The sequence below is a fragment of the Monodelphis domestica genome, chromosome 3 (assembly GCF_027887165.1).
Source record: "Monodelphis domestica isolate mMonDom1 chromosome 3, mMonDom1.pri, whole genome shotgun sequence".
NCBI classification, from domain to species: Eukaryota; Metazoa; Chordata; class Mammalia; order Didelphimorphia; family Didelphidae; genus Monodelphis; species Monodelphis domestica.
Window position 1 is genome coordinate 257933568 of NC_077229.1, and position 26981 is coordinate 257960548.

Below are 26981 nucleotides of genomic sequence, written 5' to 3' on the forward strand. Positions count from 1 at the left end.
CAGTCTTTTCACTTGTGATTGACTCTTCATAACCTCATTTCTGATTTACTTGGCAGAGATACTGGCGTGATTTGCCATTTCTTTCAGACAAACAACTGAGGCATTCAGGGTTAAGTTACTTGTCCAGGATCACACAGCTAATAAATCTCTGAGATTATATTTGAATTCCTGAAGATGAATCTTTCTGACTCTAGAACAAGTATTCTATCCATTTTCACTTTGCTAATTCTTATCCTTTACCAAACTTCCTTTACTTTATAGATTGTGATTAAAAGTATAAGCCCTCATAATATTTTTTCTCTAATTAAAAAATTAGACTAAACTACCATTATAATTTTGCTATAGTACTTTTCCTGGGGAAAGAAAGCCTTTCAATTGGATAAAATGTTTTCTTTAGTTAACACAATGTTAATATATCCAATTTACACCTACATGAATCAATCCACCCAACAAATCTGTATTCTTTCATTCTATCTGTTTCTGTTTTTGCACTTACACTAGATAACACTTGGGATAACTTTTTATCATATTAGAATGAGTCACAATACTTCTCTGTTCTTTCCATGAGTTCTTATGGTGACCTGAACTCATCTTGCTAACATAAATGTTAACTTTTGAAAATAGCCACTAAATAAACAGCACATGGCCCTTTAGAAAAATGTTCTCTTTCCTTTCCGGACTTTTTTTATTCACTGATCATAAGTGGGTTTTTAGAAATATTTATAGGGTTTTTTTTTTCAAAACAATTGTTATTGGACTTTGTCCCAATAGGAAAAGGGAAATGGATTAAAATATAGTAGTAGCAACTGCCCTCAGGACCCATACATTATCAAGAATTGAACTGTTCTTATTTTTATATCCTAATTCAAACTGACACATAGATCATAAGATCATAGATTTAAACTTGAAAGGGACTTAAGGACACTTAATCCAACTCCCTCATTTTACTGATAAGAAAACCAAGACCCTGAGCATGTAAGTGATATCTTGATAGTCAGGCAATATTTTATAATCAAGGATTTCTAGATAGGCTCTGAATTAAATAAAGTTTTCAAAGTTTCCCTGCCTGTTGCATGGAGAAAGCCATTTCCTCTTGTCCTCCTTGTTCGTTCTAAGGTATAATATCTATCGCACAGTATGGTGCAGTGGAGAGGGAAATGCATTTGGAGTAAGAAGACCTATGTTCAAATCATAGTTCTCCTACTTATGAAGTGTGTGCTAGATCATGTCAGAACCACTCTGAACTTCATATTCTATTCTGTAAAAGGAGGAACCTGGATGAGATTTTTAATGGTCTTTCCAAGTGTAGTAAAATCCTTTAATATTATGCATGTTTGTATTTATTTGTGAATAGAAATGGACATATGGCTTCAATAAAAAGCCAAAATCCTTCTCTCTGCTGTTCACCTCCTTTTCCAATATCATGCCCTGGAAACAAATCCTTCCTGAGATGTCATTTTAGTCTGAGTAGGATAGATTTGAAATGAGGATGAAATGGTTGATTTGCTAGGGGATGTCTATAAAGATTCTGAAAACAATGCAACCTTGTAGAAAAAAAAAAGGTTTTGGAACTTATTTGGTTTAATCTAGTGGAGGAGTCAGGCGGGGATAGTTAGGTGGCTCAGTGGTCAGAGTGCTAGCCCTGGAGTCAGGAAGTTCTAATTAAAATCTGGCCTCAGATACTTCATATCTATGTGACTTTGGACAAATCATTTAACTTCTGATTAACTGAGAAAAGGATCCACTCTATCCACTAGACAAGGAAATGGCATGCCACTCCAGTATCTTTGCCAAGAAAACGCCATGGATAGCTGTGGCCCATTGGGTCACAAAGAGTTGGATATACATGAATGACTGAACAACAACAAACATGGAGGAGTGGATGTAAAGCTATCATAGAATCATAGAAGTGACCTGAATGATCACCTAGTCCAATCTATGTCTGAACATGTGCTCTGTATCATATACCCTACAAGTGACAATTCTCCCTTTGCTGGGACATGAGGTATGAAAGAAGTGACTTCTAAAACAATCCATTCTAGAATTCTCTAATTAACAGACTTTTCTCTCTTAACATCCTAATTAAATCATGTCTGTGTTTTAAGTTAAAAAAATAATATTTCTAGTCATGAGGTGGTAAAGAAAGTGTGTTTTCAGAAGAGCTTTGTTGTTTGTAATAATGAGAATTACACTTGAAATGTGTAAGATTTTATTTTTATTGAAAATATTTCAACATTCATGTTTTCACATTATCTTCTTCCATCAGAAGAGGAAAAATAAATAAAGTAGTTAAACTTTTATTTGTAGTGATGATGCATCAGCAGGCTGAAAACAAAAAGCCAAATGCTTTTCTAATCCATCTAAGGCTGCTTGTTAGTAAATACATTATTGTAAATTGAGGATTTTTCCAATGCTTCAGTGTTTATATCTTACCACATGAAAAAAAATTAAACTGAGATGTTAATAAACCAGTCCTTGAAATGACTAATGGACATTCTGGCCCTGATTAGGATAGTAGCAGCTCATAGAAACAATCATTTCTTTGTCTGTGCTTTATGTCAGTTTGTCAGTTTTAAAAAGCATTTTTAAATTAAAACCTCTGGGATTTTTCAGAGTGAAAAACAACTAAACAGTATGTTTATAAAATCCGTGGGACCTCTGTCTTGCTGAGGAAAGGTCATGGAAACACATTTTTATGACCTCACAAATTATGAGATAGTTTTATTTGGTTTAATCAGCATCCTTTGGGATTCTGTAATTGCATAATAAGGTATTTATTATGAAATTTCTTTTTTCTAACCATGGTCTGGGTGGCATTAATATTATTATTTCTTTGTCATCTTATTCTAAATCAGCAGCTCTGAATACTGTGCCAAGCTTCCAGCCAGAAAGGGTCATGTTCAAAGAAAGATTTACTCCTCTGGGTAAAAAGCATTTCAAGAAATACAAATTTTTGCTATTGTTGCTGAGTGGATACATCACAAGGCTTGGAGTTAGTAAGATCTGAGTTGACATCCTGCTTGAAGCCCTTTCTGCCTATATAAATCAAAGATAATTTAATTTATAGTACCTCAGTTTCTTCAACTGTAAAATAGGGAAATTGAACCTAAGGGCTTCTGCATTTCCTTTCAGCTCTCAGTCTACCTAGTGGAGGCATCTCCATTCACTCCTTCCACTTCTTCACTTTTTAGTCCTTTTTGAACAGACTCCTGATGGCACCACCATTCTCAAAGGTTACATGTGTGTGTGTGTGTGTGTGTGTGTGTGTAGTTTTAATTACTTTATCTTGGATCTATTCTCAGTTCTCATCCTTCTTAACTTCTCAGTGGCTATCAACACTTTTCACCACCCTCTCTTCTTCAATACACTGTCCTCCCTTGGCCTCTGTAATCTTTCACTTCTAAGTGTTCTCTTTTCTATGTCTTCAATATACTCTCCTCCTTTGGCTTGGCCACATCAATCCTTCTAGTCACTTTCTTCTTTAAGTTATCCTCTAGTTAGCAAAATATTGTTCCTAAAGTATACAAGTCTGACCATATCATTCCTCTGTTTAAAAATGCTTTTGGATACTTTCTGATTATAAGATAAAAAAAACTATCCCCTTAGTCTGGGATTAAAGGTCTTTTGTTTACAAGGGGTCTCTGACCTACCTTTCCAACCTCATTTTGTAGTATTCTCCTCCATGTACTTGTATTCTAGCCAGATTGAACTACAAACCTTTCTCTTAACTTGATGTACCATTTTCTACCTTGATGAATTCCCATCTCATCCAACACACCAGGAATGTACTTCCTCCTTATCCCCTGCTCTCAGAATGTTTATCTGTTTATCTACCTTCAAAGTTCAATGCTTTCTTCCAACTTCCCTTCAACATGATCTTCTGCATTTAAATCCTCTTCTAATTAGAAGTCTTTCTCTAAGTATTCTAATTTAACCCCATCTATGCTTTAAGTTAAAAAATAATTGTAGGTATAATGTGGTAAAGAATTTGCACTTTTCAGAAGAACTTTTATACTTTGTAATAGTGGGAATCACCTTATTTAAAATATATAAAATTCTACATTTATTGAAATTGTTTAGACATTTATGATTTCACTTTATCTTCTTCCACCAGAAGAGGAAAAAATAAAGATTTAAATTTTTACTTATCATGTAGGTACTTTCTATATTCTCAGATTACCTCAACTTATGCATTTATTTCAATTCAGAAAACATTTATGAAAGACCTTCTAGGTGCTGGAGAATAAGGTGCTTCAGTCATCATTTACTTAGGTACTTAGGCAAGTAGAGAGTTAATTAGATAATTAAGTAATCAAGTATGGCTAATTTGATACTAAGGTCCATTGTTTCTTATATAATTAGGTACTTCGATATTAATATACTTAGATACTTATCTACTTCTGTACATAGGTACTTAAACATGTATATAAATAAGTATATATTAAGTATCTAAGCTCCTATAAGCACAGATATATAAATAGATATAGGAGACATTGACCAGTTAAGTATTTAGGCAGCTGGGTGTCAGTGAGTAGATTGCTGGGTCTGAAGTCAAAAGACCTAACTTCAAATTTGGCCTCATATACTTACATGTGACCCTGGGCAAGTCATTTAACCTCTGTTTGCCTTAATTTATTAATTTATAAAATGGAGATAATAATAGCACCCACCTCCCAATATTGTTATAAGGATCAAATAATTGTAAAGTGCCTAGCACAGTGCCTGACTCATAGTTAAGTACTATATGAATGCTATTTATCATCATCATAATTACTTAGGTAATTACATCATTATGCATTTAGATAATTAGGGACATAGATACCTGGGTAGTAAAGCACTAAATTAGTTATTTAGATACCTATATAGTTGTACTGAGTTACTTAGGTAATTAGACACTTAAGGACTTAGGTAACTCGGTATACTTAGGAAATTAAAAACTTAGGTGATGAGACATGTGGATACTCAAATACCAATTATATAGGTATTAGATTGAAATTGGCAACCAGTTCAAAGGGGCCAATACTGGTTTAAGCCAGGTGTAACTGGTCAAATAACTGGAAACCCATCCAGACTGACTTAAACCAGGGCAAAATGACATTTTTAAATGTCATTACAAACAGTTTAAAACCAGCCAAAAACTATATTTAGGTAATTATGTAGGTTAAATCCATAGGTACTTAGAGATATTGGCACTTAGGTACCTAGATAATTAAGCATTTTGTTAGGTAGGTACCTAATTATGTACAAGACTTATTACCTAGGTAATTAAACTTTGAATCTTTGGACTCTTTTTGAACCACTCTGAATTGAATTGAATTGACTTCAATTGAACTGACCTCAAGGTTTCACTAGTTTGGAACAAATTAATCCAGTTTGAACCAGTTTAGACAGATTTAGACAGGTATGGAATATATTTAAATCAGTTTGAAACTATTTAGACTGGTTTGATCTAGACTGAATCAGTTTGAACTGGACTAAACCAATAAAGACTATATTAGATAATAAACCATTTAAAATTCAAAATCTAGGTAAGCTATTTCAATGATATTCCCTTCATCTTCTAGCTTAATATTCCCCCCAAAAAAGGAAATGAGTCTAATCTGGCATTAACTGTTCTTGACAAAGCCATGCTAGTGTTTTTCTAATAAGCACTTAGCTATATGTTTTCTAACATTCTGTTCAATTTTCCATGCTAGTTTTTTCCCAAGAAGTAAAGTTAAGCTTAATAAGCTATAGTGTATAGATTTTGCTCTCACTCTCCATGTCCAGTGTTCTTTATTTGTTTGTTTGTTTTTGAAAACTGAGGCCACATTTTCCCTTCTCTAGTCTTATTGTTTTCCATTAACTTTTCAGTACCATTGACAGTGTCTCAGTTATGCTATTTGTGTCATAGCCAGTGCTACATTTGTCTATGCTTTCCTCCAATATTTAAAAATGTGACATGGGACCATGATATGATGTAATTAATATGATCTTCTTTGAAAGAAGAAACATGACCTAAAACCTACATAGATGGGTTTTTTTCCCCTAATGTCATAGATTTAGAACTGGAAGATATCTTAAAATTGTCAAGCCTAGCTCTTCTTCCTATTTTTTGTAAATGTGAAAACTAGGGCTCTGGGTAATGAAGTAGATTTCTGCTATTTAACTTTGTAATCATTGCAATATATTTATTGATGATTGCCATCCCTCACCCTTTCCTATTCTGTGAGCAGCTCATCTCATCTTCTCCACTCCCAACCCACATGCTCATCCCAGGACATATATTTCTCTGATGGTTTCCTTTATGTCACATCAGTGTATAATCATGTATTAGAATGAGAAAGTGAATGTTTGGGGAGCAGATTAAAGAAATAGACATTTTTTGACTAGGTTCTACATTCTGAAGTTTCTCAGTTCTCAGCTAAAGAATTTCTTAAATATTATTCTTTCCAACAAAATCAACAATGTTATGAAAATATGTTAATGTGGAAACACAGCAATATAAAGGTGCTGATTATTCTTTTCTAAGATATTAAAAGATTTATTTTCATCTCTAGGTGGCAGTTCTTAACCTAACCCTTTAAAGTCTTTCTTGCGAAAGATACTAAAAGAGCTTTCTGATTTGGGGGTTTTAAATGTATCTGATGCATCCTGAAGTTAAATACTTGAAAAAAGTATGTTTTGTAGAAGCAAATATAGAAATCTTCTTCCTTGATGCCCTTCCTACTTTGCAAAATATGGTATAGAAATGTTAATTAACACCATATTAGTGCAGTGGTCAGAAATGGGCCATTATATTATACCATCTATTTAAGAGTCCTTATGGTAATCAACTAGTGCACAGTCATTTGCCTAGAGGAAGATATGACTGAAATAGAGAACAAAGACCATCTCTATAAAGGGATTTCCTAAACCATTTAGATTAAGCCAGATCTCTCTCCTAGTCCAGAAATAGTGACATACAACTTCCCATTACATTACCCTGAGGTCAAAATGGAATTTTTTTAAAAATCAAATCAAAAACAATAAAAATTTTACAGAGATATTTCTAGCCATCAGTTTCTGCTTCCTCAGAACCATCTGTATATAGTCAGAATGTGGTGTTATTATTAACTACCAGGAGATTTTGTTAAGTTATTCTTTATAATTATTATTAAATAAGTGTATTCTTCGTGTTTGGCTCATTAAAGAAGACAAAAGAAGAATCTACGATAATCCTAATGATTTGTATGGTGTTTCTAGATTGTTTTTTTTTTTTAAAAAATGTATTCCATATGATCTTTCTCCCTTTAAAAATATCTCTGTTTATCTCCTCATTGAATACTCAACTCTTGATTGCAGTGTTTTCTGCTCTGCATTTAGGCTGGAGGGGAAAAGGCAGATTCAGAAGAAGCCTTGATATATGAAGAGGAATTAGATGCAGGAGATGCTGTTGAAGGGGAATTGGAAGAAAGTACCAAATTAAAAATATTGCGTAGGTTTGCTTCGCTTGCTTCCAGATTGAAAGAGTTCATTGGCAACATGATCGCCACCGCTGGAAAAGTTGTTGTGACCATCTTACTTGGTTCAACAGGTCGGTGCTTATAGTAATTCCTAAAGAACTTAATTAGGTTGAATATGTAGCAGATGAATTTTTGTCACTTCAAAGAATCAGGAAATAAATGTTCAAAGAAAAAAGTATCCTCTGATCAAACTTGTGGAGCTGGAAGGGACCCCTTCACTTTATAGGTGAAGAAACCTTGAGTTCCAAGAAGGTTAAATGACTTACCCATGGTCTCACAGGGTAGTTGGTAGATATCTAAACATAAGCTCTTTGACTCCAGAATGAGTGTTCTTTCTACTTTGCTACCCTACTAAATTAATAATAGCAGCTCTCAGAGAGGTGGTTTCATAATTAAACCTTGGATGGAGTTTTCCCCATTTAAATTCTATTATATGGTATATAAATGTTATTTAATTTGAGAAAATAGCATGGCCTAATTTAATAAGATTGTTTCTACCAACTGTCTCCATTTTTAGATTTCTCCTATTTTACTCCCTCCTTACTTGATAATGCATTACCATTACTTATAATTTATAAATGCAAATCTTATGGCATTGGAACATAGGCTATATAGAATCCACATTTAAGTTGTGTGACCGTATTATCTTAATCAATCCGCTAAGCATAGACTATTCCCCTTTCTAATTTAGCTTTTAACTTCTCCCCCAAGCCACTCCGCCAGCATTTTCCTTTCATTTTAGCCAAGTAACTTGGGTGAACATATATAGTTCTGTCTTTTACACCCTACTCCCTTTAGGATTTTTATCAAAGCTTTAGAGAAGCCTGTATTCACTAACCTAGAATAATGCACTTTAGATCAAATAGTATTGGAGGGAAAGTCTGGATGAGAAGACATTTAAGTTGCTAAAGAGATTCTATTCAATAGAATTAAAAATTATCTCAAACTGAGATGGAGCCCCAACCCAAAGTTATAGCTATCTCATGTCATAATTCCTTTACTAATAACATAGATACAACCACATTTTGTACAGTAAGACAAAAATTTGATATGTTATAAACTTCCATGATATGCTGCATTATTATAGAGCTTAGTAAAAACAGAGTCTACCCAGAGAGATGGTAGCACCTGTACATTTCAGTAAACCAATTTTTATATGAATATTCCCACTTTGAAAGAGACTTTTTCCCCCTCAAAATGAAGAGAAAGATTAGACAAGTAAATTTCCTAACTGTAAATCTTCGAAAGCTTGGTCATAACACTTTATACCACTCATTGCTAACTCTTCCCACAAGCATTTTTTCCCTTTAGTCTCAGAAAAGAGAGTGATTTACAAAATGCTTTTTGAACAAATATTTAGAGTAACTTTTGGGTGAGTCCAAAAGCACCCTACCAGAAACAAGATAAGGAGGGAGAAACTCTATACATTTCCCCCTGAAATTTTGAGATAGCAATGGATTGTAGAAGTGGAAAATTAATTAAAATTCATAAATAATTTCAATGATGGTGAATATATGTTTATCAAACAAAGATTTTGATTAAGGTTTATTTGTATAGTTATTCCCTAGCCTCTGAATTTCATACATATGAGGCTCAAGAATCATAGTTTCTATTTAATGAATGTGTATAATAGTATTCTACAATTCTATTTCTCCTCCCCTCAGGTATGATGTTACCATCTTTGACTTCATCTGTATATTTCTTTGTATTTTTGGGACTGTGCACATGGTGGTCTTGGTGCCGAACTTTTGACCCACTGATATTCAGCTGCCTTTGTGTGTTAATGGCTATCTTCTCTGCTGGACACTTGATTGGACTTTATTTGTACCAGTTCCAATTTTTTCAAGAAGCAGTTCCTCCTGGAGACTACTATGCAAGGTAAGTATGTGGTTAAAATGGGAAGTAGGCTAGTCTTAGTGTTTTGGGCTACTAGTCTTCAAATTAATTTATGATTATAGCTACTTAATCACACATTCCTCAAAAAGCTGAATCAATGAAAAAAAGCCATTAAAAATAAAGTCTTGTAAAACAAGGAAAACCAATTCCAACCCCAATTCTATCAAAAAATTTACCCCTAAGCTCATTATAATCAAAGGAGAATCTCTAGCTAAATATTTTCCAACTAAATAGCCAATAGACATTTTAAATAGCATAATGCTTCATGAGGATAGGATAATGTTTTGTGGATAGATTAAAATGATCATGACTATCTTTGATGTTTTACACTTAATTATTATTTATCTTATTTTAAAATGATGTTAAAACTAAAGACCTTTTACTGTGTATATTGCTTCCTTTTTTGATCATTCACTAATCAGTTCTCTTGTAGACATTTTCTAGTTTTTGAAATGTGTTTAAAAAATAACTGAGTTTCTCCAAATTTAAACTGATGACTTTCAGGAGATGATATATTATAAATGGGAATGTAAATATCACCATAAAAGGCAGAGCCTGTTTTGGGGGGTGGGGGCGTTGTTATTATCTTTGTTTTAAAGTGAAGGATCTTTTGTGCCACCTAGAGGCAGTCTTTGGGCACAACACAGAAAGGAACATGTCAGTGATAAAACTACTTTTCTAACTTCATTCCCTTTTATTTGCACCAAACTTTAAGTTAATAAGAATTTAACTAAATTTCAGTAAGAATAGATCTATAACAAGTTTTTTAACTAATTACTAACAGATTAATGTTTTGAAAGTCTGTTTTTTAAAATTAATATTAAAAAGAAATTTAAATTAACAAATCTAATATAAAATTTCATTTGCTTAATTTTTTCCCACATTGAATATGTGTTGCTGTTGGGGGAATTTTTATATAGTAAAATTTGAAAAGTTAATTTAAAAGATAATAGTTTGTATCATTTACATCATAAAACATAAATGTCTCCTAACATACAAATTCAGGTATCCAAGATAAATATCAGCAGAAGACTGGCCAAAAAAAAAGTAATCTTAAATAAGCGTTTGTTTGTTCATTTGTTTTTTTTTACTTCAGCAGAGAATATTAGAATAAGAAAGAATTAAACAATTATTATTAAATCTTCTAGCCATTAACATCTACATCAAACCCAATTCAGACTTAGTTGCTCACCTTATGTCTGTATATAAACAGTAGCCACCCAGAGACAGAATTCTTTTTGAAAAAGAAATATAAGCAAAATAAAATAGAACTCAGAGAAAAGAGAAAGGAGAGCTAATATTGAGCTACAACTGCTTTGGGTCAATCAATTCGGGTCAGAGCAGTGGAGTGGTTGGCAAAGGAAAGCAAGTCTTACATGTAGGACAATGTCTAATGTGGGATTTGACGAGTTGGGTAGGCATTTGTGTGGATAAACCTGTTTTAGTTGTTTAGGTCTAGGTACACAGCTTTGGTAGACAGACTTGAGGAATGATCCTGCCAATAAATGTTCAAAATACAAATCAATTTTTTAAAGTCAAGGTTTTGAAATGCTATTTTGTTATATAGAGAATCCCAAAATTATTAGTATACTTTTAAGCATTAAAATAATTTTAAAAGTATGAAAGCTATCAACTTACAAAAAAGATCATTTGGAGATTAATTATTTGCATATATTTTACATTTATGTGCTCTTGTTAGTTTTAAGACTTAATTTTAATTTTAATAGGTAGAAAACTCTATCATGTATTACAATTTCTGGCTAGCCCTCTCTCAGACTGGTTCTTAGTCACCTTATTCATTTATCTATCTCCTTTGAACATTGTTTTTTGGTAGGGACATGTCAGAACTATCCTGTACATTTCAAAATCTAATTGTTCAGATGCTCTGAAGGCTAGGATTACAAAGGAAAATCTTTTCATTCACTGAGCTATCACTGATGAAAAGTTTTGGAAAATTCAAAAACTGATAGCATAAAATAGAACTTATATTGAATTTTAATAAAAAGTTAAATTGCTAACATTTTAAATAATTAATTTTCAAAGCTTTTTGTAGGTTTTCTTGGCTTTATACTTTTAACATATTAAAACTTAAAACTACACTAAGACTTTTAGAATATCCTAAATTCGTTTAACTGGAGTTGAACACTATTATATCAAGAGTTAAGTAAGTGGAATATGGTGTTGATGACCTTATTTTATTCTTTCCATTTTTTCCCTTTCTTGGACAGCTTTTATTTCTTCTCTATCCTAACTAACCATGATAAAAGTGTAACTACTCCTCCACATACTTATTTTTTTAATTGGGAACTTAGAAGTTTAAAAGTTCTTGAAGATCTAGATAAGTTGCAATCGTGGAATAATTATCAATTGGATTGTTCCTTTGAGGGTGATATCCCTCTCTGATAGACCTTCCAATCCTTAATGAGGTCACTTTTCAATAATGCTAACTCTAAATCTAAATTTCAAGGGCATCTCAATGATTCTTTGTGGTTGGTAAGAGAATGATTTGACCTACAGAATAATTAGATGAATCATGTATTGAGATATTTTTATAATGAGCTTTCATTAAGTTTTAATATTAATTTTCTTTGTATTTTTGGAGGGCATAATTAGAAAGCTAGTTCAGTAATTTGAGTATATGCTTTATATCTGTTCCTCCATACCCAAAGTGAATCTGAAAACTAGAGTGATTTTGAGATAACAAACATCTGACCCATTGAAACAATTTTCTTCAATTAATGTTGGGATAAGATTTCTTTATAATACAAAACTCAGTAAATTCTTGGTTTGGTTATAGTTGAAAGAGGATGAAGTTGGCATCGTGTGTAGTTTGCCTTGTTACTAAGTTTGTGTCACTTTTATCCATCAGACTTAATTTTCTCAACTGTAAAATGAGGTTAAATGTGATGATTTTGCAGATCCCTTTCAAATCTAAAATCCTGTGAGTTGACAGCTGGTATTTTGTTTTAATTGAAAGTTGACTAGTCCTATTCCTTACAGACATGCACACTATGTATTGAATCAAGAAAAATCTTTGCAAGTGTTTTTCTTTATAGCAATTCACTAAAATCACCTTCTATTTAGGGAATTTGGTTGGTGTCCTTATTGATTAGCATCCATTTGCTTCTTCTTTTCCTGTCAAAAAGACCAGTCTTAAGATGTGAACTCAGTTACGTAACTACAAGTGAATTTAGTATCAACTCTGTCATAAACATTTATTAAGACCTATTTTGTGCCTACAGCACCTGGAGACACACAGAATAGAGGGCCTGGCATGGAGTCATTAAGACTTGAGTTTAAATCCACTCTCAGATGCTGATTAGTTGTATGACCCTGAGCAAGTCATTTAGCTCTGCTTCAGTCTCCTCATCTGTAAAATGAACTGGAGAAGGGAAAGGCAAACCACTTCAGTATCTTTGAAAAGAAAATCTCAATTCAGATCATGAAAAGCTAGACATGACTGAAACAACTAAACAATAATAAAACGGTCTACCAGGCATTGTGCTAGGTGCTACAAATAAAAATAGGGAGTGGGAGGAGGGAGGAACATTGACTAAGCACCTATCCTATGCCAAATACTGCTAAGTGTTTTATAAATATTATATTGCTTACTTACTCTCAAAGAGTTTACATTTTTCTGATATACTTAAAAGAAGAAACTTTAAAGTTCATTTAAAAGATTTAAAAATCATTTATGCTTAAATCTTTGGCTTTAGTCTGGGTTAGGTGGTAAGGGGGAAAAGGGTAATCAATAAGGGAGCATATCTCTATTGACAGTAAAACATAGTAATAATTATTTAACATTTTAATTTTAAAATGTTTATTCGGTGGCAATCAAGATGAAGGGGAAGGGTCACAGAATCATCTGATCTCTACCAAATTATCATCCAAACAACTCCGATATAATGCTTCAAAACAAATTTTAGAGCAAAAGAATGAAAAAACCTCCCAAGAAAAAATTTTGAATTGGTTGTAAGCCCCAAACAAATTACTGGAGGAACCCAAAATGGATTTTTAAAATTAAATGAGAGAGGTAGAAGAAACATTTTCAGAAAAACCTAGAAAGAACTGATGCATAGCGACATCAGCAGAACCAAAAGAACACTGTATACAGTAACAACAATATTGTACAACAAACTGAATACCTTAACTATTCTTAGTAATACAATGATCCAAGACAATCCCAAAGAATTCATGATGAAAAGTGACACTTGCTTCCAGAGAAAGAACTATTGAAATCTGAATCCAAACCAAAGTTTTCACTTTCTTCATTTTTTCTATTCTAATTTTCTTCATTAAGATTATTATGAAAAAATGTTTTATATAATTTCACATGTAAAATCTATGTCAGATTGCTTACTGCCTCAGCAAGAAGGGAAATAGAAGGGAGGGAGAATATTCAGGACTCAAAATTTAAAAAAAATTTTTTAATTATTTTTACATGTAATTGTGGAGGGGGAAATAAAATACCAAAAAAATTATTTGCCTATGGAACACTTGTTCTATATGTTTTTTATATATATATGTATATCTATAAAGTCATAATTTTTATCGGAGGAATAAAATTTTGTCTAGTTTTATATCATAAAAAACTAACTTTTTTATAGATGTTTATATGGATTAAGGAGAATAGCTGAAAGAAAAAATAGACATAATGTTTATAAAATAGGTAGAATACTATAGGTTCCTACTATTTAAATCAATATCAATTAAAAGCAAGCAAGTTATCAACAAGCACATTTATTAGCACATAATTTATTCCAGGTGCCATGACAAGTTGTAGGGAAACATACAAAAGTAAGACAGTTCCTTAGACTCTAATAGCTTATTCTATGAGAGATATAAAATTGTTGAGGAAATAGAGGATACATACAAAATATAACATATATTTGGTGGAGAAGTATACTGCCAACTATATGAATCAGGAAAGATATTTAATTCCCATCAGCTCCTACTGCCTTTTCCTCAAAACTTACCTTTTAAAAATTTCATGTGCCTATGTATATGTAGATATATAAATATATATACACATACATACATACATAGACAAACACTATATATTTATGTATATATATATGTATATATATATGAAAATATTTGGCCCCTAGGTGGTAGAATGGACCATCTACTGGATAATGTAGAATAGATAGAATGCTAGACCTAAAGTAGAATCAAGAAAACCTGAGCTCAAGTACAAATTCAGATACTTACTTGCTGGGTGACCCAAGGCAAGTCATTTAACCCTGTTGTCCTTAGTTTCCTCATCAGTAAAAGTAAGTTGGAGAAGGAAATGGCAAAACACTCCAGTATCTTTGCCAAAAAAATTCCAAAAGTGGCCACAGAGTCAGATGTGCCTGAAAATGATTAAGCAACAACAAAAAATAAGTAAGATTGTTTCTCTTCTCAAAATGTAAGCAACTTGAGAGCAAGTGCTGTTTAATTCCATGTCTTTATATGCCTAGCACCTTGCAATATTCTTTGCCTAGAGTAAGTACTTAAATTCTTGCTGAATTATTGACTGAAGTAAATATCACTTCAATTTCAATTCAATTCAATAGTGTGAAGGTCAAGAGAGAAAACAGATAGTCTATACCAGTGATGGTGAACCTTTTAGATGGTGAACCTTTTAGAGCCCAAGTGCCCAAACTGTAACCCTCATGTTTCATGTGAGCCTCCCCTGTACCCTATTCAAGGGAGGGAGGAAACAGTTTCATTGGGCCACTGGGCAGAGGAGCATGTGATAGGGAAAATGTCCTCAGGTTCACATGGAGAGGGAGAGCCCCCTCCTGGCATGCTCCAGCACATGTGCCATAGGTTTGCCAAAACAGATCTATACCAATGCAAAGAGACAAGCAAAAGTGTGTCAAATGAGGGCAACTACAAGTGGGCTCTTTTGTCCAGAAAGCAAAGTAGATGAAGAGGAGAAGTAATCAGCTTAGAAAATTTCAATACTCTACAAGAGTAGCAGGAAAAAAAAGTAGAGCAAAGTGATACTTTCTCTGTGTTATCTTCCAATTGGTGGTTTTACCTCTTAGTGGTGAGTACAGAGCTATGCTATGCCATGTGTCTTCTAGATGGCCTGCTCCTAATTCAAAAGGAATGTACTCAACTGTGCACCTGACCCAATTCTATTAGACAATGACTCATTTTGCTTTGCAAGATCCAGCTTGAGAAAAAAAACACACTTTTACAGTGTGGCCTGGCCTGGCCTAGTAACTTCTGGGATTGGTGCCTGTCTTGCATTAGAGTATTCTGATCTGCAGTAGTAAGTAGAAACATGCAGAAAGATTAAACTGTTAGAAATTCAGACTCATAATAATTTTCCCTGGAAGCCATCCAGTGCAGAAAGAAGAAACATACAGAATACATATGCCTTTAGTTTTAAAGAATGTAAATAGACATACCAAAAAAAGTACTTTCATATTGACTTTATTGGCAAAAATTAAAGAAAAATTCCCTTTACTCTTCAGATTCCCTTTTATCTACTCTACATATATTTTGTATGTTCCTGGTTGCTTCTGTTTTCTCATTAGATTATAAGCTCCCTGAGGGAGAGATCATATTTTTATCTTTGTATCTCCAGCAATTAGCATAGAATCTAGCAAATTTAAGTACCTAATAAATAGCCAATGACCATTTGCATTTATTTCATGGAGTTGAATGATGGGCATAATATTGTTTTACTTTCCAAATTATTTACAATTATAATAGTGTTCCTTTACACAAATTGTCATAGTTAAATCAAGTACATATCCCTTTAAAGAATTTGAGCTAAAAATTAAATGAATTGACTTGCCTCATGGCATTCTGTATTGAAATTACTTTCTAGTTCTTATCAAGGCAATCACAACATAACTGTTAAAAAAGGAGGCTAGTCAAGTAATAATAATAATGATGATGATAACTAGTATTAATATAGTGATTTTAGGTTTAAAAAGTAGCTTATAAATATTATCTGTGATAAATGACGGGATTTGGATTTGTATCTTGGGTTCTAAAATAGTATTGCCCAGATAATCACCCATGGGGTCAGGGAGATTTATTCATGACTGAACAAACTGGCTGTAACCTTGGGGTAAGGCATTTTAGTTGTTTTCCAAATAATTTTCTAAGATAAATGTAGAATAATACCAGATCTTTATTAAAATAGGAAGCTTTCTTAACAGACAGCTCCCTTCAATCATGAAATCTGTAGGAAGGAAGGAAGGAAGGAAGGAAGGAAGGAAGGAAGGAAGGAAGGAAGGAAGGAAGGAAGGAAGGAAGGAAGGAAGGAAGGAAGGAAGGAAGGAAGGAAGGAAGGAAGGAAGGAAGGAAGGAAGGGTGGGAGGAAGGGTGGGAGGAAGGGTGGGAGGAAGAAAGGAAGGGTGGGAGGAAGGAAGGAAGGGTGGGAGGAATTAAGGAAGGGAGGAAGGAAGGGAGGGAGGGAGGAAGGTAGGAAGGGAGGGAGGGAGGGAGGGAGGGAGGGAGGGAGGGAGGGAGAGAGGGAGGAATGGAGAAACGAAGGAAGGAGAGAAAGAAGAGGAATAAAGAGAGAATAGGGAGGAACGGAAGCATAAAGGGAGGTGAGAAATCACCAAACTAGAATAAAACCTTTAGAAGTAATAATCCTGGAATAATACGTTAGAATTGAAAAGTGCTAGAGATAATGTAATCTAACACCATCATTTGAAGAAATGTAGTCCCAGAAAGGTTAAGTGATGCCAGAGTCTGTGCAGTTAGTAGCAGAGCCAAGAATAGAATTCAAGTCTGGCTAAAAATGGCTAGTTGTTGTTGTGGGCCAGACAGCTACCTTGTAATTCAATGAAAACACATGTTTCAGAAGGGGTGAACCATTTCTATTCGCAACAAAGGAGCCTCAATTAAACATTTTCACTCATCACAGCTTTGCAAAGTAAATGACAATAGTAGACAATATTCCTTTCACTTTCAAGAATCTCTCAAATGAAAAGTGGTCTTGTTATTTTTCTTATTTTTGATAGTTCTATTTATATTCTTTAGTATTTTTAAAATTTTTTTATTTTAATTGATAATGTTCCAGATTACCTCAATACAATTTTCAATAATCATTTTCTGATATTTTATATTGTCTGTCTTTTACTCCTTCCTCAAGATGGCAGGTAATATGATATAGATTGTACACTTGCTATTACATAATATATATTTCCATGTTTATCCTGTTGTGAAGGAAGACACATATCACTTACAATAGAGAAAAATTTGTGGAGGAAATAAGAGTGAGAAATGAGATGCTTCAATCTGCATTGAGATTTCCTGAGTTCCTTCTGTATCAATTCTTTGGTACTTTTTAAGAAAGCCTAAATTCCAGGTTTGGCTTACATTTATTGTAGTTTTATGTATGGGAAAGAATGAAAGGAGAGAGTCAAAGGACATTTCCCCAATAGATTTATCTCCACAAAGTTCATTACAATGTTGGACATATATCTTTCTGTCTTTGCTCTTACAGAGGATGTCAGCCAAAGAACCTCTTTTCTTTCTGTAACAATTTTTTTTGTTCAGACTTTTTTTAAAAATTATTTTAAATGCTTACAATATACATATTTCACTGAATCATTTTGCATTATAACTTAATATAGGTTTCTAACAAGTCTAATAAAATATCACTTTACTTCTTTTATTCCTTCTAATGGTTTTGCTATTTCTATGCTTATATGTTTTTTAAAATTATATCCAGGGCTTTTCTTGTTACTCCAGACCTCCAAGCCCTAGATATGCCTACTACAGATGTGTTTTATGTAAATGTCATATGCACATGAAGTAATAATAGGATATTCTCCATAGTGGTATATAAATTAAAGGGCAGTTAGGTGACATAGTAGAAAGAATACCAGAACTGAAGTCAGAAGGACTCACCTTCCTGACTTCAAATCTAGCCTCAGACATTGACCCTGGGCAAGCCATATAATGTTGCCTTAGTTTCTCATCTATAAAATGAACTGAAGAAGAATATAGTAAACCACTCTATGATCTTTGCCAAGAGCAATGCACATGCATTCACTAAAAGTCAGACACAAATGAAAAACAAAAATGTGAATTAAGTGGGACAACATAAAATAATTAAATTTATTCACAAAAGTAAATACAATTAAAATTAATAAATTTCTTGACGTCACAAATTTTATAATTTTTTGCATCTTTAAAAAACTTTGGTTATAGAATGTGTAATTTTGCTATAATCATTTGTTTTGTATAATTTGTCATTGATTTCACAAGATTCTGAGACATATCCTTTAGTTCTTCATCCTAAATCATACTTTAATCATAGTGGACCTTAAATGTGCCTGACTATCCTTGATGATGATCCACAGGTTTTCAGTGTGGCTTCTATCAGATGAGTGTCCAGACGATTAAGGCACATTTATTTCCATCTATTGGATGAATTTCCTAATCTTTTATAGCATTATTCCCCTAAAGATCTTTATTTTTCATGATAGCTAATTAGGTTATATTGCCGGGGGGGGGGGGGGACTTTGTTAGTTCTTTGTGTTGTTTTTTGTTGTTTGTTTCTGATAGCACTTCCCTTTGCATTTTGATGGAATTGATCCTGATTCATTATGGACTTGAATTATCCTTGAAAACACTTGAATTTCCCACACCTACAGCCATTGCAATAGCTCTTGAAAGGTGCCTTTTAAGAGCTGTAACTTTGGCGTGTTTCCTTGGAGTAATGCCCATTCTTTAATGTCACAGAATTAAAAACATATCAAAAAAGACCAAGGAACCCTGTGAACATGGCATGAAATCTAACATTCAAGTGACAGCAAAATAATTAAGGGAGGGGAAAAGCAACACAATCCAATTGTATCTTTTCACATCCATATGTTCCAAATCAGTCTAGTGTCAAGTACACGTACAGGACCGTTACATTCACAAAATGAAACCATATAAAAATTATTGCTTGACCCAAGTAATTTGATCACAACTTGGCCCCTGATTCATTTCAAAGAGGCCAAACTCACTCAGAATCACATTAAACTCCTAGAGGCATGATAGGAGTTCTCTGGGGTGTTGGACAACTGAGAGTTCTATGCTTTTCTAGCTGAAGTGTTGCTAGCCAGCTATGTGTAATACAAATGCAGTCTAGTCTGAACCACTTCTGAGGACAGAAAGCACAAAGGCTAGAATAATTTTTCTCTCCCTTCTCCCTTATTACAGAATATGAAAGATTCCTAAGCAGATAGAAAAAGGAATCTAGGAAGAATAAGCAACCAAGTAGAGAGCAGAGACCAAATACAGTATCAGGAAACACTAACAAATAATGGACTCATAATTTTAGAATTGGAAGTGACCCTAGACTAACAGTCTAGAAAACTCTGATTCAGAAAGAATATAAATGACTGAGTGGTACCAGAAGAGAGACCAAACTAAGGGTTTTCTAAAAAGCAGTTCAATATGCTTTCTGGCATATTTTCCCTCTGAATACTGTCAGGGCCAATATACTTTTGATACACTTGAAACAATAAGATTGTTATTAAAAAATCAGGTGGTATGAAATATCTGATCCTCTTATTAGTAATATGTCAAATATTATTTATGTGTGCTGGATTGTACATGTAAATAATACATTGCACCAGGACTTGGAAATTAAAGCATTTGGAGGAGTAATTTATCACATTTCTTTTATCTGTTGTGCTTTGCTTTTAAATTTTTTAAATTTAATTAATTTAGAATATTTTCCATGGTTACATGATTTGTATGCTTTGCTTTTAAAGAGGGGATTTTACTTTTTCCAGAAATTTTAGTTTAGGACTGTGTCATTAAACACAAATTTTGATCCTTTCTGTTAGAAGTAGCATAAACATAATTGCTTACTTAATTGTATATCATAATCTTTAGCAAAAATGGCAATTCATTTCTTTTTGTCTTATTTTTTTATTTTTATTTTTAACTATGTTGAACATTTCACAAGATCTATTTTTAAATACCTGGTTCAGAAATTGAGTATTTCTTACTTGAAATTGTGCATCTGCTTTCTTTTCCCGTGTATCACTCTTTCACAGTCCAATAGTTTGAGTGCCACAAGAGTTTTTGTAGGGTATGAGTAGAAACAAGTGAAAAGCCATAGAATGTGGGAGACATGGTAATACCACTATGTGGCTATTATTCTATATGCCTTATCCTCTTTTCCTTCCCAAATAGTAAGTAGTTCTTGGAAAATGCTTTGTGACCCTTGTGAATCCCCATCACGGAAAGGATGTGTGACGTACTATAAATGTTTTTTAATCCATTTAACAGTCCCAAAATGTGGGGGGTGGGGAGGAATGGCAGGTATGCTTTATTTTGGTGAGGTATAATACCTTTTCTCACATGTTTTCAAGAGCATCATTCTTAGCAAGTTTATCTCAAACTGTATCTGATATTTTCTTTTTTAATAGGAAACTGTACATGTAGGATTACCTGACCTTGTACATTTGTCATAAGATTTATGGTAGCAGTGGAAATAGAGAAGATCAGTTGTTTCTATAGGACAAGATCACAGTTTTTGCCACACAACTGAATTCTAACAAAACCTTTTAGAAAACAAAATTGAGAAAAGAGCTATTTTACTATTAAACTTTTGATTTCAAAGGATAATCATGTACATAAGTTTGAATCTTTAGACATGCTCTTGATTTCAGAACAGGGCAATAAGACCTCATTAGGTTTCCAGAATACTGTTGTACATAAGCCCATTTGGCAAATTTATAAACTACTTTAGGAATAAAAGTAATAAAATGCTTTGCCTAAGAACAATGATTCATTAGTTTCAGCTCTCGGTCTATGTTCAAAATAGTGCATCTAATCCCCCAAATGGCAGAGATGACTAACCTTGCTTTTTTCTCTTCATCCAGACCTCAATGCTAGTGAATAAATCCAGGATCCTCCATTTTTACACACAACTCCCTACTAAAAGCTAATTTACCTGGAGGCACTCTGATATCTTTGTTTATGCCAGCAATGGAGAATGAGTCTGGCTCCTGCATTGCTAGTGAGCAGCTGAGGCACCCTGATATGATAATTCACTTAATATGAGAAATGTGTGCATTAACATACATTGGAGTGGTTGCAATAGAAGGCTCAATTACAAATCAATCCCCACCCCAATTCCCCACAGTGTCATTCTCTCAATATTGCTCTGCAACAATGGTTTTTGAATAGTACATCATATGCTTCCAAAAGCAAGCAACACATTTTGCATAGTAGGGAAACAGGTGTCAAACTATCACGTTATTATTAAGAAGTAGAGTGAGGACATTATTTTATTGGCAAGGTTTTTTGCCAAAATCATATAAGCTTAGTTTGATGAAATCACTTTTTTGACAATTGCTGGAAAGTCATTAGTGAGGAGTAGAGTTTAGGAAATGAATTTTGCCTTAAGGAGAATGAAATATCCCATGCTTAACTATTTTTCCATTCATGGGGTTCACAAGGTATATAATTTGTCTTATTTATTCCAAGTCAGAATTCTAAAAGTATATCAGAGTTAACACACTTAGACTCTCTATTGCTCTCTGGGTCATTGTTTAGGAGGAAAATCAGTATCCAGATATTTTGTTAACAGGATCACAACATCTGAATGATTAGAATTATCTGAGGAAATTAATTACTAAGATTTTACACTTTTGTGACCATTTCTATATGGGCTTTAGTGATGAAGGAATCTTTGTGTTGACATAAAGAAGTGTTGAAGAGAATGCTTCTCTATAAGAATTGAGCCTAAATTCAGCTACAGAAGAGCAAGAGAGGGAGATAGAGATACTACTCCCCCCTGTGTACTTGGGAATATTAACCTCAGCATTTAATAGTCAAGTGGCTTGTCATTGTTTAAAACAATTCATTTAGATCTATCTGTTGGTAGTGGTATTCAGTCACTTTTCAGTCATGTCCAACTCTTCATAACTACATTCGAGGTTTTCTTGGAAGAGATACTGGAGTAATTTGCCATTCCCTTCTCCTGATCATTTTACAGATGAGAAAACTGAGACAAATATGATTAAGTGACTTGCCTAGGGTCACAGGTATGGTAAGTGTTTGAGGTCAGATTTGAACTCAGGAAGATGAATCTTTCCAAGTCCAGTGCAATATCCAATGCACCATCTGTTCTTTGTTGTTCACTAGTATAACAGATTATTTTAAGACATTGTTTTGTTATCATGAGCCTTTCTGAATCCTCTTGTTACAATTCTCTCTTAAACCCTTGATATTTCTGTATATTCTGTATATGCTTATAATTTACTTTTCTGTGCACTTTTTGTGTCTTTTTCCAGTACACTGTAACTTTCTTTTTTGAACACAATATTTGCCTAATGGAAAAATCATATTACATAGCTACTTGAATGTGTTACAATATACTTTCAAATGAACATATGATATGAATCTGTGTCCTTTATCAAGAGAAAGGTAAAATAATTCTTTGATAGTAGACAACCCACAAATATGCTTATCCAAGAGAAACACTTTCTTATATTAGTTATGTCCAAAAAATCTGTCTTGTTCTTTTAATTATTTCTCCTCCCTCCCATCTTCCCCCCCTTCCCAAGAAGGCATGTACTATCATATAGATTGTATATATATTATCATATAGTACACATTTCCATGTTCCTCTTATTGTGAAATAGGAGACATATTGCTTATTTTAGAGAAAAATTCATGGAAGAAATAAAGTGAAGAATGGTATTTTTTTTAATTTGCATTCAGACAGTATCTGTTTCTTCTATGGCCATGGATAACCTTTATCATCAGGAATAACTTGGTGTTGTCCTCAATCCTTGCTTTGTTGAAAGTAGTTGTTATTCCCAGTTAATCATCATACATTATTTCTTTACTGTGCTCAGTATTCTCCTGGTTCTGATTACTTCACTCTATTTCATTTCATATAAGTCTTTCCAGGGTTTTTTTTTTAATGTGTGATCATCTTCTTTGTCATTTCTTATGGCACAGTAGTATTCAATTACAATCATATACCGCAACTTGTTCAGCCATTCCTCAATTGATGGATGTCCTTTCAGTTTCCACCACAAAAAAATGCTTAAATTTTATAAAACATATAGTTTATTTTACTGTTTCCTTGATTACTTTAGAAAATAAACCAAATCTTAGTATTACTGGGTCAAATGGTATATGCAATTTTATAACTTTCAATATAATTCCAGATTGCTCTCCAAAATGGTTGAATCAGTTCATGGTTCAATCAATAATGTATCAGTGTCCCTATTTTTCTACATCCCCTCCAACATTTGTCATTTTGAACTTTTATCATTTTAGCCAATCTGATAAGTTCTTTAGATCTGTTAGGTATGAAATATTTCAGAATTATTTTTATTTTTATTTCTCTAAATAATGATGAGTTAGAGCAATGTTTCATACAGTTTTTATAGCTTTGATTTCTTCTTTCAAACTATTCATATATTTTATCATTTATTTATTGGGGGATGGCTCACACTCATATATTTTACAAATTTCTCTATAAATTTAGATATTGTACTTCCAGCTGAGAAACCAGCCACAAAAAATTTCCCAACTCATTTGCTTTCCTTCTAATCTCAGCTTCATTGGTTTATTTGTTTAAAAACTCTTCAATTTAATTGTTTGTTTGTTTGTAGTAGTCTCTCGGTAACCGAGGATGATGATTGTCTTTGTGCATTTTTGTGCACAAAGACACTTGTGCATGAAGATTTAAGTGGAAAAGCCGATGCACAGAGACAGTCTCTCGGTGTTGGAAGCCTGGGTCCAGTGGCACGAAAAGTCATTACACCTGGAGACTTCCTCAGCTGCATTGGATGGCCGTGTTGTCCTTTGTGCTCCAACACGCCCTAAGCACTCCACAGTGCTTCAACTTAATATAACTTTCTTATCCACAAGGATTACGTTATTTTATCTTTGTCTTTCCAGAATCTAGGATGGTGCTGAGCATGTAGTAGTTTAATAAATGTTTGGTAATTGGAACTGAACTTTAATGAATCTTAATTGGAGATCACAAAAAAAATTGAAATCCTTCTATCAAGTCTCATGAGTTTCTCTTTTTAATGTGAAAAAAGTTGAAATGATATATAGACATTATTTTCCTTGAATTTTATGAATTTTATTTGACAGTTAAATAACTGAGATTTAATATATTAATAACAGAATAATTCATGAATTATTATATCATCCTTTGGGATACCTCCACATCTTTTTTTGAATAAGAAGCTCTAAGGCTGCAGCTACATTGCTGCAATCTTTTATTCCACATATTACTGTGAGAAAATAAGATAAAGATATTTCCTTAATTAGAATGAGTAATCTTCAAGGAAAATCCCAAAAAATTTAATGAAGTCCCATCAACAGCTAGGCAGAAAGTTATGATATCCTGTACATTCTGCTTGATTCTATGATCTAAAAACTTTGCTCCATTTCTAGTTCCACCATTTTCAATGAATTGGACTGTGGGGAAGTCAATTTCAAAGTACTTATATGTCTTAGGATCCCATAATTAGAACTTGGATTTAGGCCTTAAAAGTCAACTAAACTAGAACCTTCATTTTACAGACAAAGAAACTGAAGTCCCAAGAGGCTAAATGGCTTATACAAGGATGTACACATATTAAATGTCAGAGATAGGATTTAAATACAGATTCTCTGCTGCCAAATGCAGTGCTAATTCCATTGTAATCTGCTTAACCTCTAAGCCTTAGTTACCCCATCTATAAAATAGGGATCTATTCAAAAGGTCTCTTTTAGCTCTAAAATTGTATGATTCTATGAACTAAGGGATCAAATGTGATACTGGGGAAAGTGCACATAAGAATAATTGTAAAACATCACATGAAAAAGATGTAGGACTCTAGAAATTGTGAGCCTGAAAGCAGAGAGAATAAATAATTGAGATGAATGTTGACAGTATAAACTACAAAGGGAAAAAAACAAAAGAATTATTTTAGACAAAAAATAAATTTCATTCTTTCTATGACAGATTAAAAAGAAAACCAAACTTCACAAATTTTATATTTTTATTCCCAAAGCCAAGAGAGACTTGGGCATACTACTAGTGAAAGGATTTTGAACCTTGGTTCAACTTAAAAGGTGTAAAACAAATATCCAATGTAGCTTGGAAAGATTCCCACATAAACAGAGGAATACCACCCATGTTTGCAGGTGCATCATCATACAGCAATGTATATGTGTACATGTGTGTTATGAATTTGCAGGGGGAAAAAGTTTGGGTTTAAGCCAATTCAGAGTGTGATTCTAAACACAAATTTTGAAGGACTAAGACATATGAACCTTTTCATGGTTCCACTAAAAAAATATATTTTCTAAGGTACAAATTCCTAGGTCATTGGAAATTTGAAGTTCATTTTGTGGTAGTATGTTATATTGCAAAAGATTTTTATGTTAATACAAAGAGATACATAAAAGTTTACATATGAATTTACATCTCTGTAGAGCTCAATATTCTATCTTTGATGGATGCATAAAGGGATGTGGTTGTGGTTGTCTACTGTCATACAAATTTCACAGTTTGGCAATATCTCCCAGAATCTTTCCTGATTTGTATTATAGTTCATTATGAGCCACTCATCAATGAATTTTTCTAATGTCTTCTTAAAATGTATATATTTTAAATCAGAACTAACTTCATAAATTTTCTACTTACTATGAAAAGTTGAGACATCTTGGTGCAGTCCATGAGCTTTGGATTCAGCAGATCTCTTAACCTGTCTGACTTCAGTTTTTTTCATGCTTAAAATTAGAACATTGAACATTATCTTTTGGCTCCAGATCTATAATCCCAAGAAACTTGGACTTCGTTTCTTTTACCTTTTTTCCTTTACCTTGATCTTCTTTCCTCAAATTATAATGTAGTCTCTATTTCAAGTATTTTGAGATTTAATGAATCAGTCTGCACTCTCTTTTACCATAACCTTCTTGATCTAAAGGGTTTTGGTCACAAGTATCACCTTTGCAAGTATTTGTGTTTCATCATTTCACATTGTTTTAATATAGCATCATATGAAAACTTCTCTTTACCCATGGCCATCCTAGTTCATGGTATTCTAGGTATTCCAGGTACAAATATATCATTATTCAAGGCAAGGGTAATGTTTTCTGCTCTGCTTCCAATAACTTTTATGATAATACCTGGCAACTCCATTTATTATATAAGATTGGTTAGTAATAGTATTTAGAGATTTTGCATTAACAGGATATGAATAAACCCATTAATACTGGTTAAAAAAGCTAGACTTTCCCCTCAGAAATTGTGTCCACTCTAAATGAGATTATCACTATCAACAGACTTCTTGATTCCTACATACTCTTTTTAAAAATACTTCCATCTTAGAAACAATACGATGTATTGGTTCTCGGGTAGAAGAACAGTAAGGGCTAGGTAATGGGGGGTTAAGTGATTTTTCTTGGGTCACGGAGCTAAGAAATGTCCAAGGCCAGATTTCAACCCAGAATTTCCTGCCTCTCAATCCACTGAACCATTTAGCTGCCCCTGATTACTATATACTCTTCTGAGGGTCTCCAAAAAGCTTTTGTTTATGTAGATATCTATCTATTGACATTTTCCATATTAGGAATTAAAATGCCTCAATATTATCATGAAAATAGTTTTGA

General features: G+C 33.2%; 1 protein-coding gene across 6 annotated transcripts in view; it reads left to right on the forward strand.

The window, feature by feature from the left end:
- The window catches only part of PIEZO2 (piezo type mechanosensitive ion channel component 2), a 551033-nt gene that overhangs the window by 362337 nt on the left and 161715 nt on the right, over positions 1 to 26981 (forward strand). For all 6 annotated transcript variants that reach the window (XM_056823644.1, XM_056823640.1, XM_007487722.3 and 3 more), the window contains exons 6-7: positions 7345 to 7555; positions 9149 to 9362. In XM_056823644.1, coding sequence (XP_056679622.1) covers positions 7345 to 7555; positions 9149 to 9362 — 425 coding nt within the window. The remainder of the gene's footprint in view (positions 1 to 7344; positions 7556 to 9148; positions 9363 to 26981) is intronic.